Source organism: Sesamum indicum, linkage group LG1, assembly GCF_000512975.1.
Source record: "Sesamum indicum cultivar Zhongzhi No. 13 linkage group LG1, S_indicum_v1.0, whole genome shotgun sequence".
NCBI lineage: Eukaryota > Viridiplantae > Streptophyta > Magnoliopsida > Lamiales > Pedaliaceae > Sesamum > Sesamum indicum.
In genome coordinates, this window is record NC_026145.1 from 15,110,534 (window position 1) to 15,122,839 (window position 12,306).

At 33.2% G+C, this 12,306-nt stretch overlaps 1 protein-coding gene across 2 annotated transcripts; it reads left to right on the plus strand.

Annotated features, from left to right (window-relative positions):
• On the plus strand, positions 1,754–10,553 carry LOC105168530 (citrate synthase, mitochondrial). Of its 2 annotated transcripts, none has more exons than XM_011088668.2 (20): positions 1,754–2,028; positions 2,190–2,262; positions 2,362–2,424; positions 3,442–3,483; positions 3,740–3,805; positions 3,904–3,969; positions 4,109–4,222; positions 4,494–4,557; positions 4,881–4,963; positions 5,941–5,990; positions 6,081–6,158; positions 6,268–6,396; positions 6,520–6,562; positions 6,767–6,853; positions 8,106–8,207; positions 9,024–9,131; positions 9,229–9,279; positions 9,747–9,820; positions 9,956–10,007; positions 10,104–10,553. In XM_011088668.2, exons 2-20 carry the CDS (start codon positions 2,212–2,214, stop codon positions 10,194–10,196), a joined length of 1,416 nt encoding a protein of 471 aa, XP_011086970.1. In that variant the 5' UTR covers positions 1,754–2,028; positions 2,190–2,211; the 3' UTR covers positions 10,197–10,553. The 2 variants fall into 2 exon arrangements, with proteins under 2 accessions (XP_011086970.1, XP_011086962.1); XM_011088660.2 differs by having other exon boundaries at positions 1,755–1,919.

Here is a 12,306-nt window from a genome sequence, read left to right on the forward strand (position 1 = left end):
AACCTACAAACTTTTGATTGTAAGTCAATTGTTTAGACAAAAAAAAAAGATGGGTGCAAGAAAATGTGAGAATTACCGGTATATGTTAACTCATAATAGTGATGATAAAATCTTACAATTGTGTTTGAATTTATACAAATTTATATTTATCTATTTTGATAGTAATTGTTGAATAGTTATTATTAATTATTTAAATTAATACAATGATTGTCATGATAATTAATAATTTAGATTTATAATATAATCATGATTAATTCAAAAATAAATTATTATTAGGTTATTATTGATATAAGTTTCAATAAAAAAAAAGTGTAATTTTATGTTTTTGAATGAATCCAAATGTAATTAACCCTATTAATTAAAAAACTAAAAAAGGGTGGGTGATGTTTACTTTGCAATTTTTAAAGGTCAATTATAGAGGAGGTGTGTTTCTCTTGTGCAAACTTTAGGTTAGTTTAATAGATGCAAGGGATAATTACAATTTCTTTGTTTTTTTATTTAATATAATTATATATAAATTCTCTGTTGTATGGGAATTACATTTAACATTTTTTAAATTTGATCAAATCTAACAAATAAATCTCCCTATTAGTGAAAAATCACTAATTTACTGATATTAACAAAAAATTGAATGAAAATTTATATTTATCCTTCATTGATTTATTATTAACTTATTGCAGGTTAAACAATTTTTTTCGACTAAACTATTCTTATAACATTGAAATTTTACTTCATCACATGTATTAATGTGTGAGATATATGAGGGTAATTTAATAATAAATTTTTTTATTTGACTTATAATTAATTAATAATAATTTTTTATTAATACTAATAAATTTGATAAATTTTAATTAATTAATAAATTTATTTATTAGATAAAAATAAACTTTAAGAGTATTAAATATAATTTTTTAAACTATAAAAAATATACGTATAATTAAATAAAACCTTACAGGAAAGAAATTGTAATTATCCCTAAATGCAATTATGTTCCCCCACTTAGGTCTGCTTTTCTATTTTTTTTTTTTAATGTATAAAAAAAGTTAGAGATAAGGCATCTCGTTATCTCAATTTAATGCACTTTCTTTTCCTTCATCCTAATAAGTAAAAATGCAACATTCCTTTTATTTCTATTTCGTGTATTGTTTTGAGACTTTTTGCAACAACTTTTATTTTTGTGATGGGAATAAGTTTTAATAACAAGTTTAGAAATTTAGTTGCCGTCAAAATTAAAGTGGTTTTAAAAATAAAAGTAAAAAAAAAAATTAAAAACAAAATTAAAGTGTTAGAAAAAATAATTTAATATTCATAATTTCATGCGCAGAGTTGTTTATATACTAATTTGATTTAAATATTTAAAAACAGTTTGTGTAAATTAAAAATAGTTTTTCTTAAAACTTATTTTTAATAAAAAAGCTGATAAGCATTTATTTTAATTGTTGCATACAGCCTGTGAGCACAAAGTTCGTATATGCGATAACAAAAAAGAATATAATTTGTAAAAGTGATTTCAAATAATTGAATATTAAACAATTGTGAAATCAATTACAATTATGCAATAGACTAAAAATTATTTAAGCAGCTGTTAAGTGTGAAATTAATAAAAATGAAAATAATTTATGAATTTAATGTAAGTAAGCAAAGGAGTGCTATAATGAAACAAATAAAGTAATAAAGAGCTTTAGAAGTTCGGAGAAGTCGTATGCAACCAAAAGAACAAAAACGTTTTTTGTACTTCTGTTGGGAGTCAAAGGAGGAAAACGCACCAAACTGCGGCGTTGGAATTTTCTGGTTCTTGATTAAAAGTCGCCACTTCTGAATTGCCAGCCATTTATCAATTCGCTCTTCACACTGCAAAGCATTTTCGTCTACTTGGTTTGCTTTTTTCCATCATTTCCCCAAATCTTCCTCCACTTTAGGTACTTTATCGCCGTGCGCTGATCAGCTGTTCTATCAATTTCAGTTTTATTTCGTTGTTTTTGATACCAATTAGAACTCTCGGTGGTTAACTTTGGTTTGCCTCTCGATGTAAGCACGTTGTTGTTTCTTGTGATGTGTAATCATATTTGACAATAATGTGTTGTATCTGCTGAGATTTGATTATGGATGATGTCTGTGTGACAATTTTACTCGCGCAATTGCGTTTGTATGAATTATCTGATTTGTTTCGGGGAAATCACTTTATTCAGTGAAATTTGGTCGTCGTGAGCAATGGTATTCTATAGGAGCGTCTCTCTGTTATCCAAGCTGCGTTCGCGTGGGGTAAGCATTTTCTTCGTTTATGCCTGATGTAGTCTTACGTGATCTCTCTCTACGTTTCTCGACTCCAGTTTTGAAACATGAGCTTTTGACATGTAATAGGTTCAACAGCCAGGTCTCCGCAACTCTGTCCGCTGGCTCCAAGTCCAGACATCCTCCGATACTGTAAGCTAGTTTTATTTTGTAGTTCTCCATGTTGATTGGTGAAAATCTGTTTTCTTGGCTCTATATAGTATATTGCCGGGTTGCGGCATTAGTCTGGAAGTTTGAAAAATTGGAGTATCGGATTTAATGGCCTGAGATCCATTTCCATTACATACTATTCTGCCGGGTTGATAGTCTTTTATCTAGAAATTTGAAGACTCTGGAGTATTGGCTTTACTGGCTTAAGATCCATCGCCACAATCCCGCAAGAAGAGAAACTACAAAATACAAAGAGGATAAAGTGATCATAAATATGTTTCCTGATTCCTATTGTTGGTAAATCAGGTGACAGTTTTATGAAGACGGTAGACTGGGAAAGAAGAGAATTTAGGAAATTGTATTTCTGGCATGAAAAAACATTGGGTGCATTAACCTTTCTTAACTATAACTGAAGGGAGAAAAAAGTGAGTGACAAAAACTCCAATTTATTAATGATTTACAAGCTAAAAAGTACTATGAATAACTTTCCTTTTGCCTTTCTTGTAATAAAAGCTGTAAAGCTATGAGATTAACACTTTATATCTTCCATGGATCTCTGCCGGTGTATTGGCAGAGGGTCCGGTACTTGAGTTTTATCTGCAATTTTTAATTATTAACTCTGCACAATAAGTTTGTCATGTAAGTTTGCGAAGCTATGAAATTTTGACCTATGCATTAGAAGTGTGCTTTGTTTTGGGATGTTGGTTAGTCTTGAATACTGCTAGTTGCTATAACATGTGATATGAGTAATATAATGCGCACAAGAAGTTGATCCTAGACTGAGGCTCAAGAGAATGTCTAGTTATTACCCTGAAAGAAACTGGGCATCATTGATGGAGAATTCAATATATTGGCTTCAGTTTCTGTTTGCCCCCACTTACAATTTAATGATCAGCAATCGTTCTTTTCTTCTTTTCTTTTCAAAACCTTTTGCTTGTTTCTTCTAGTCAAATTACAACTACAACTTGTAATAATGTTGTACTATTGACTTCTCTACAGGACCTCCATTCTCAGCTGAAGGAATTGATTCCGGAACAACAGGTACTTTTCCTAGGCTGAAACTAATTTCTTTAGACTATGTCCTGGAGTAGTGATGATTTTCTGATTGGTTATGGTCTTAATTTCCGACGTGCATTTGCAATTGTATCCTATTGCTGAAAGAAAATGTTATCTTGATATTTTACATATATGGTTGTTTTATTCTGTGCGAATATTTGTGTGATTAATTGACCAAAGTGTTAATAGCAGAAGGGTTTTGGACTATGTTAACTACTCGGTGCATATTGCTTTGTCTCAGGAGCGCCTAAAGAAGCTTAAGTCAGAACATGGGAAAGTTCAACTGGGGAACATCACCATTGACATGGTATATCTCTTTCTTGCTTTCATCATATTGACTGGCCATGTTACGAAATTGATAGTTCAGATACTAATTGGTATGCTTATTTACACATTGTGAAAAAGGTTCTTGGTGGAATGAGAGGAATGACAGGATTATTGTGGGAAACCTCATTGCTTGATCCAGAAGAGGTAGACACCCCTTTTATCATTTAAAGATTCTAAGATATTCCTGTATTCCTCAGTTCATGCCACATCTGGAATTGCAGTACCTCTTTAATTGAAATAATAGTTGCTCATTAATGTGCATTGTTGTCCTTTTTTGACTTAGGGAATTCGCTTCCGGGGTTTGTCTATACCTGAATGTCAGAAGTTGTTACCTGCAGCAAAGCCTGGAGGAGAACCGTTGCCTGAAGGTCTTCTCTGGCTTCTTTTGACAGGAAAGGTAGGTTACTAACTTGCTATTCTGTCTTAATGCATCTTTTCATGTTTGGATTTTAGCTCCATCTGCCATTTTGTCAAGTTTAATTAATGTTGTACTCAAGCTTTGTCCGTTCCACATCAGATGTTCTTCGCACCAAATTAAAAAGTTGCTTTAACATTGGTTATGGAGCCTCCTCATATGAGCTAGTTTTGCATTTCAGCTTCATTTCTGCTCTTTGAAATTTTTGAAGGTTAATCTTTCTCTCTTTCTACTATTTCTGCCATCGGTGCAGGTGCCAACAAAAGACCAAGTGGATTCATTATCGAAGGAACTGAGAAACCGTGCCACTGTCCCAGGTTCTTCAACCCTGGAATTGATCTTTGGCTGCTTAAACCTATGATAACATAAAGATGAACTTGTCTCAGTATTCTTAAATTTATACATCCAAATCTAATTATGCTAACTTCTTCATTTGTCCTGCTTTAAAATTTTTGATTTATTTTATTATTTTTAACTTGCAAGCTCCTTTACTTTGTCTGTGCGGTGTTTATTTATTTATTTTTAAGTTCCTACATTTCTGTGCGGTCTTATGCAAGTGTATCTCAATTCCACAGTGTCCCTAGCCTTTATCAGCTTTCCATGCAATTTTTTCATCTTTGTACTCCGTTTGCCATTGCAGATCATGTATATAAAACAATTGATGCCTTACCTATTACTGCTCACCCAATGACTCAGTTTGCAACTGGTGTCATGGCTCTTCAGGTGAATTGATTAATCAGTATTTTAACTTAGAGTTGTTCATTTGTCTATGAATTCTTGTTTGCAACCAGGTTTCCACATGCATTGGCATCCATAATGCTTCCAGAGCATGTATTTTTGTAGATTTATTGTATTGTATCCTGGCAATATAATAAAAATGATCAAATGGAGAACATAAGCGAATCTCATAATAAAAAAAGGTTTCTAGTTCTAGGATATTGTTAAAATTGTTAGTAAGCAGTTACATATCTAGACGTAATTGAGGATGATTGTGGCTGAACATAGCTTGAGCTGCCTTATGGGATTAATATGGTACTATGATACTTTAGTTTATATGATATGCTACTTTCCGTCACGTATTCGCCTATGATAGTTTTAATTTATGCAGCGTCTAACTTCACTCTCTTTGTATCCCTCACTGTAAGAGATCAAGATATCTCTGATGTTTGTCCTGGGCCTTGCTTTGTCGCATGATTGCTAAAACCTTGATCTGTAGCTGTCTGTGTGCACATGTCTAGTTGTCACCTTCTCTACCCAAATGCGATTGTTAGTTGGCCTCTGAAGTAGGAGTTTAGCATTCTTTTGATCTTTATACAATAGCAATTAGATTGTTAAGTAAAGAAAGGTGTTAAAATTGTGCTTATAAAGTTCAACATACTCCTGGGCATACTTATTATTGTAGTTGATTTCCTTGCCAACTGGCAACTTACCAATTGCCATGAACTTATATACCCTTTAGTTGGTCCATGCAAGATGATTGACTATGCCGCAATGGCAAACCAAATGTTTTCATTTAATCCTGTTGTTGCATGCATGATGTATTTTATTAATTTGTTCTCATGATCTAGTTGTTTCCATTCCCTAGAACTGTTAATTTTGTTTCTTGATTCAGAACTATCGAAGTATGGAAAGAGATTGCTGTTATTGACTTTATGTAATGTGATGTCAACTGCAAATTCATTCTATTTTGTCTTGCTTAGGTCCAAAGTGAATTCCAGAAGGCATATGAGAAGGGAATCCACAAATCTAAGTGAGTTCATAATGAGGCTTTATGTTCTATTGAAAAGTCAATTTTCTTTCTAATTTCTATATTCAAATGCTTATGGTTTGTCCTCGACAGGTATTGGGAACCAACATATGAGGACTCTCTTAGTTTAATTGCGCAAGTTCCAGTTGTTGCTTCTTATGTCTACCGCAGGTTGGTTAATGGGTTACACCTGTTGTGCTTGAATTATGGTCATATAAATAATTTTTTCTTAAGTAATTTAATTAGTTAGGCCAAGTGACATTTATTTGAAATTGCGCAGGATATACAAGAATGGGCAAGTTATACCAATGCATGACTCCCTAGATTATGGAGGAAATTTTGCACACATGCTAGGCTTTGATAATCCTGCCATGCAAGAGCTGATGAGACTTTATGTCACCATACATAGGTTTGTTATATAATATATGCGATTATAATATATCATTATACTTAGTATAAATAATTTGTGTCGTTGCAATTAGACACAGAGTTCTCTCCTGCATTTTACATATTTATACATTACTTAATGCAGTGATCATGAAGGTGGAAATGTTAGTGCCCATACTGGTCATCTGGTAAGTGACTTTATTGTTTCTGTGAGCTTTCTGCTAGGACCCGACTATAACATGAATGCTTGCATTTTGTATGAGTTGCCTGTATGGACTTTAGTATCGTGGTTTCGTTACACTCCAGGCTATTTTGATTATCAAGCAGTACTATCTCATTTCTTTGTTTGAATCTTCGTGTATTGCTCTGACAGCTGATGTTGTGCTTCACAGGTTGCTAGTGCCCTTTCTGATCCTTATCTCTCATTTGCGGCTGCATTGAATGGTTTAGCTGGTCCACTTCATGGCTTGGCTAATCAGGTGCTAAAATGTTTTTGTTGTTGGGTTTATCTGTATTTCTTTGCCAAATATGCCACTGGCAACTGTCATTAGTTTTGCGATCCAGATGCCCTATTTTGTTGAACCCCATTGCTCATGTTCTGGGGAAAGACAGCTGAGTTATGAATGCCACCTACTCGTTGATGTGTGTATCAACTTGATATAACTAAATGACTCTTCCACCTTTCTATGCTGCTGATGGAACATACAATGAGAAAAAGAATATGCCTCTGAAATGATCTTAAGGAGTAGGGAAATTTAGGCCTTACTGCTTTTGCAAAAAGATCGAGAGACTCCTATTTGTCCAGCTACAGTTGATAAGTTGTAATCTCTCCTTGATTTGGATTTTGTGAAGGAGACCTCTAATATCTTAAGTCAGTTACAATGATCAGTTCCCCGTTAATTCTAAAATTTCTATTAAGGCATGGCTTCTAAATGCCTCAATATCGTGTCAAGTTACCTGGGTTAATCTAGTATTACCAGTTAACTATCAAGTTACAATTTCAATCAGTTAAGTGCAAATTAAATGGGCTTCAAGAAACAAGCAATAATGCCTTGTATGGATCATGTGAAGCCCCAGAATGACATCTTCTGATGTAATGCTTTTGTCTTTGTTGGACAGGGACAAGCCATTCTAAATGAGCATCAACAAACAGAATAATATCTTCACCTTTCAGATTACTTTTAGATACTCTAAAGAATCTTTTACTTCTAGAATTTCTATTTCGCATGTAACAAAGCTGTAAGATTGTCTGAATAATGTAAAACAATCTCGTCTGACAACTGATGCTTTTTATATCTAACCAAATTGTCGCTTGTCCTCCATCATGCTTAAGCATGCTTGTCTTAGATCTTACCTGGTTGCTGTGTTTTGAGCGTCTGTACATTCTGTTATATTAATGGAATTGATACCCTGTTCCCTGTGGTACATGGGCAAGCATTTTTCTTGAACTATTAATCCATAGCGGTGTTTCAGGTGAGGTGCATTTAGTGAATACCCGAAATAAACAATACATTGAATTGGTACAACCAGAACCAACAGAAAACATACATGCCAAGAAACAAAAAATAGACAGAAAAGGAAAATACAAGGTGCTGGGGAAGACACCCAAACAAAAATATTAAGATCTTTTGCCATTATCAGGAATTCCACGAATTCAAATTGAAATCACTTCCTACCACTTATAGCTGATACTTTACTTACCATGTGATTTCACTTTGTGGTTTTATACAGGAAGTTTTGCTATGGATTAAATCGGTGGTAGAAGAGTGTGGAGAGAATGTCAGCAAAGAACATTTGAAAGAGTACGTCTGGAAAACATTGAACAGTGGCAAGGTAGGATGTCAACGTTGTTGAAATTTGTAAATCCCCACTCACTCACCCCTATGTTTCTCTGTTTTGCTTCATGTTTAATGACTGATAGGTACAAAGGTTAAGTAGATCATAGCCTCACAATATTTTAGTTGGCATCATTGTGTGTGTTGATTTCAAAGACTCTGATTTCATTCTGTGGCCACTCTCTGTTTTCTCAACTATGTTGTCAAAACATTGAAACTTTGGACTTTATATATATATATATATATATATATATCTAAGTTGGCTTTCTATAACAGTAAATCTTCTGAATTACACTAGATCTAAGTACAGCTTACAAGGGTTGAACTTATACTTTTACTTCATCTTTTAATTTATTCGCTTTTGTAGCCCAAGCAATTAGATTTATTAACTATATCCATGGTTAAATGAAGACATGAGCACATGCAAGTATAGCGGATAGGTCCTTTTCTCTTGTTTCCTTGCCCTAAATTGTAATCCCCACTTAAACCTTCAAAATCCATAAGTGGCCTAAGGATTTGGGAGCTAAGGGTTTGAAACCGATAATAACAAATCAACTTGATTTGTTTGGGCAATTTCAAGCTATAATGGATTTCAAATCCTTCAGCAGCCAGTTTAAGCTATTTTCTCACTATAGTGGATAAAAGTCACCTAATAGTTTGGTCATCAGAAATTTTTATCCCTTCCTCAAGTCCAAATTTTTTCAATCCAAATGCAACCTTATTCATTTCCAACTTTTGTTTATCATAGAATTTCTCTCCTAATTAATTAGATCTCTTTAGTATTGACCTTCTTATGCTTACATTGATATTCTAGGTAGTTCCTGGATTTGGACATGGAGTTCTGCGCAAGACAGATCCAAGATACTCATGCCAGAGAGAATTTGCACTGAAGCACTTGCCAGATGATCCATTATTTAAACTGGTGACTACTTTAACCTTAAAGCATGATATACTTGTGCCTTAACACGTCATCCTGTGTACTGATGTGTTTGATCTACTTACTTTTATTTCCCATGCAGGTATCCAACCTTTATGAAGTAGTGCCACCAATACTGTTGGAACTTGGCAAGGTTTGTGACTCTGTTTCAGAACTAACAAAGTTGCTTCTAGGTTTACGGTGGACTTTTTAACCTTTTAGGTGGCTATTGCTTTGTTTTGTTTTGTTTTTCCTTTTAAATTTCTTCAAGGATGATTATATGGCAAATTAATTCAACAGACTTCAAAAAGAATGATTTTATAACCAATGATATGGAAAGTAGGTCTGGTCGAAATGCATCTGGATTGAACTTGGCAGTGAGCCCTCATGCTGTCCAAAGACTCTTAATTTTTCTCTACTTTCTTCTTTCTTGGGTGGGGGACAGGGGGTGGTTGGTTCCTTGTAATAGTAAAGTCAACTTTCTGTTAACAATAACATCCTACATTATGGGTCATACTTGATTTGGTATTAAGGTTTCTGGTTTAGTGTTAGAGAATTCAGGTAGTAATTTCTACAAATCTAGTCCCAACTTAGTTTGTTTCTGGGACCTGATTTTTACAGGTGAAAAACCCCTGGCCTAATGTAGATGCCCACAGTGGAGTATTGCTCAATCATTATGGTCTAACGGAAGCAAGGTATACATTTTGCAAATCTTTCCTAATGCTGAATTGTCCTGTGACTTTTACTGTTTAGAACTCCGATAGAGTCGGCAATAATAAAAATAAATGAGTGAAGCCATATTGCTGTAAGTGACAATTTTTTTTCAACAGATACTACACTGTTCTCTTTGGTGTATCAAGAGCTATTGGCATTTGCTCTCAGGTAACCTTCAACATCATAATCTTCTTCTTACAAGCGCTTCTCATTTTGTATCCATTAATTCTTCTCTGAACTTGCTCTGTGCTCTTGTTGCTTTAGCTTATCTGGGACCGAGCTCTTGGTTTGCCACTTGAGAGGCCAAAGAGTGTCACTATGGAATGGCTCGAAAATTACTGCAAGAAAGTAGCTTAAGCTTGGATGTCTTACAAAGACATAGTCTACTGTAGCAATTTTCTTAATAATTATTGCTCGCGAAAAGCAATCTCTTTATGTGGGGAAAATGCGCGATTGTTGCAGAGTTGCATCTCTATGTGTGTTTGATTTGTTTGCTTTTATCCCCAATTTTGAATGTATTATAATGTTTCAACAACTAATACATGGACAGATTATTGTTTCACCCTATGTACAAGAGGTCAGTCGCACCATTTTGATGTTGCATGCGCAATTGGTTGGGTTTATCTTATTTGTAACTTGTAATAATGAGTAAATTCTCGCCGACATTTGATTTGATTTTCCAATTTGAAGCTCAGATGTCGCATTCCAGGCTAACACAGCTGCTCTTGCACGCAAGTTCCTTAATTCTTCTGTTCTATCTCACTCCATAAAGTACGACTATGGGATGTTATAGACTTATAGGGTAAAATGTCTCATCTTCTGAGATGATTTGAGTTAAATATACTGCTTGACTTTGCTTTTGGATATTCCTTTTGGTTTCTGTTTGATATTTGACTCCAAATCTTCGGGTGTTAATATTTTTTCCTTCAGTTTAGAATATTTGATACTTGTGGAAAATTATATTTTTGATCCGATAGTTTATTTATTAATTTGTTTTTATAATGTTAGTCATTTCAACTATTTTCAACTTTAAGGACGTAAGGTAAAGAAGTAAATGTGGCGAAATATTAAAGTTTGGAACTAACCATCAAATAAGTCGTACTTATTCGATCATAAAAATAAATTTACGTGTTATTCATTTCTTTCTTCCCATTCTTTTCTTATGGGGAAAGTGACCTTTTTAAGTGTTATTCCCTTCAATTATACGGTATGAACTCGTCCAAAAATTACCCTTCTTAAGTAAAATTTTGCCGCATATGTAGCATAAAAGTATGCATCGTAGATGTAATTTTCAATCAAAATATACATCTAAAATCTAAAAGGTAAAAAGGTATTTTCAAAGTAATTAATACTTTAATCTTATGATATCTACCTTATTATTCGGACAATGTCACAATTAACATCTTTTCACTTTAGTTAGGCTGTTTGCCATCAAATTTGTATCCAATCAAGATGGAAATTTGATCGAATTGTTTCATACACACATCACATCATATTTCCAATTAAAAAAAAAAAATAAAGAGAGAGTAAAGAACAAACATCAAATTGTATTTAGTTTATGAAACTCCCATCAAATTAGTGCATCCCACTTTCTTCACAGTTAAGACAATTTCTAGCAAAGAAAAGATGAGACGGCCGAACACCCAACTCTTTCCTTTGTGCTTTTCCTTTCTAATTACCCTCATAATTACCTCATTAATCCATATGTAATAAAAAAGAGATTTTTCCCTTAATCTATCCACATGTGACCAAAAAATAATTAAAGCAATTTGGAGTTAGAAAACAAATTTAATACTATTATTGATTTACCCGTGACTTTTTATTTGCCATGCATTTTCACGAAATAAATAAAAAAATAAAAAATTCTTTTATTTTTAATTTATAGTAACATGATATGGATCCACTAAGAAATAAATCATCAATAAAAGAAATTAACTTGGATTTTTCTGAATTGTTTCTTTAATCTCGTGTTGACCTCACCTGTAAAAGTTTTATGTCGACTAATGATAAAAAGATAATCGATAAAAGTTTCTGAATATTATGTTGATGGAAACATTTTCATATTAAATACACCATTATTTGCTACCTTTTCTGTAATTATTTTTTTCTAGAAAAACATAAGGGCTGAAATTGTTTTTTAAAATTATTATTTGTATGGACTTATTTGAGTGTTATTGACCATATTGCCTAAGACATGACATGTGTTCCTTTTCATGGGATAAGATTTGCCAGTTTCAGTAGATACATATACTTTTGATGAGAAATGACTAATTCACCCCCACAAATCTGAATAGGATTCCTAACCAAAAATAAACATTAATACATACATACATATATATATATGTATGCATATTGTGTTTTAATTGGTTCTTTGAACATGTTGGGAAAGCTTCTTTAATTTATCCAACCCCCCCATTAAAACTCGATAAAGACTGCTAAAAGACGATAGTTAATATCACAATTATTT

Coding starts and splice junctions, on each gene's coding strand:
- LOC105168530 (XM_011088668.2), top strand. CDS start 2,212: ATGGTATTCTATAGGAGCGTCTCTCTGTTATCCAAGCTGCGTTCGCGT. Junction 4,964..5,940: donor CTGGTGTCATGGCTCTTCAG/GTGAATTGATTA, acceptor TGTCTTGCTTAG/GTCCAAAGTGAATTCCAGAA. Junction 8,208..9,023: donor AAACATTGAACAGTGGCAAG/GTAGGATGTCAA, acceptor TTGATATTCTAG/GTAGTTCCTGGATTTGGACA.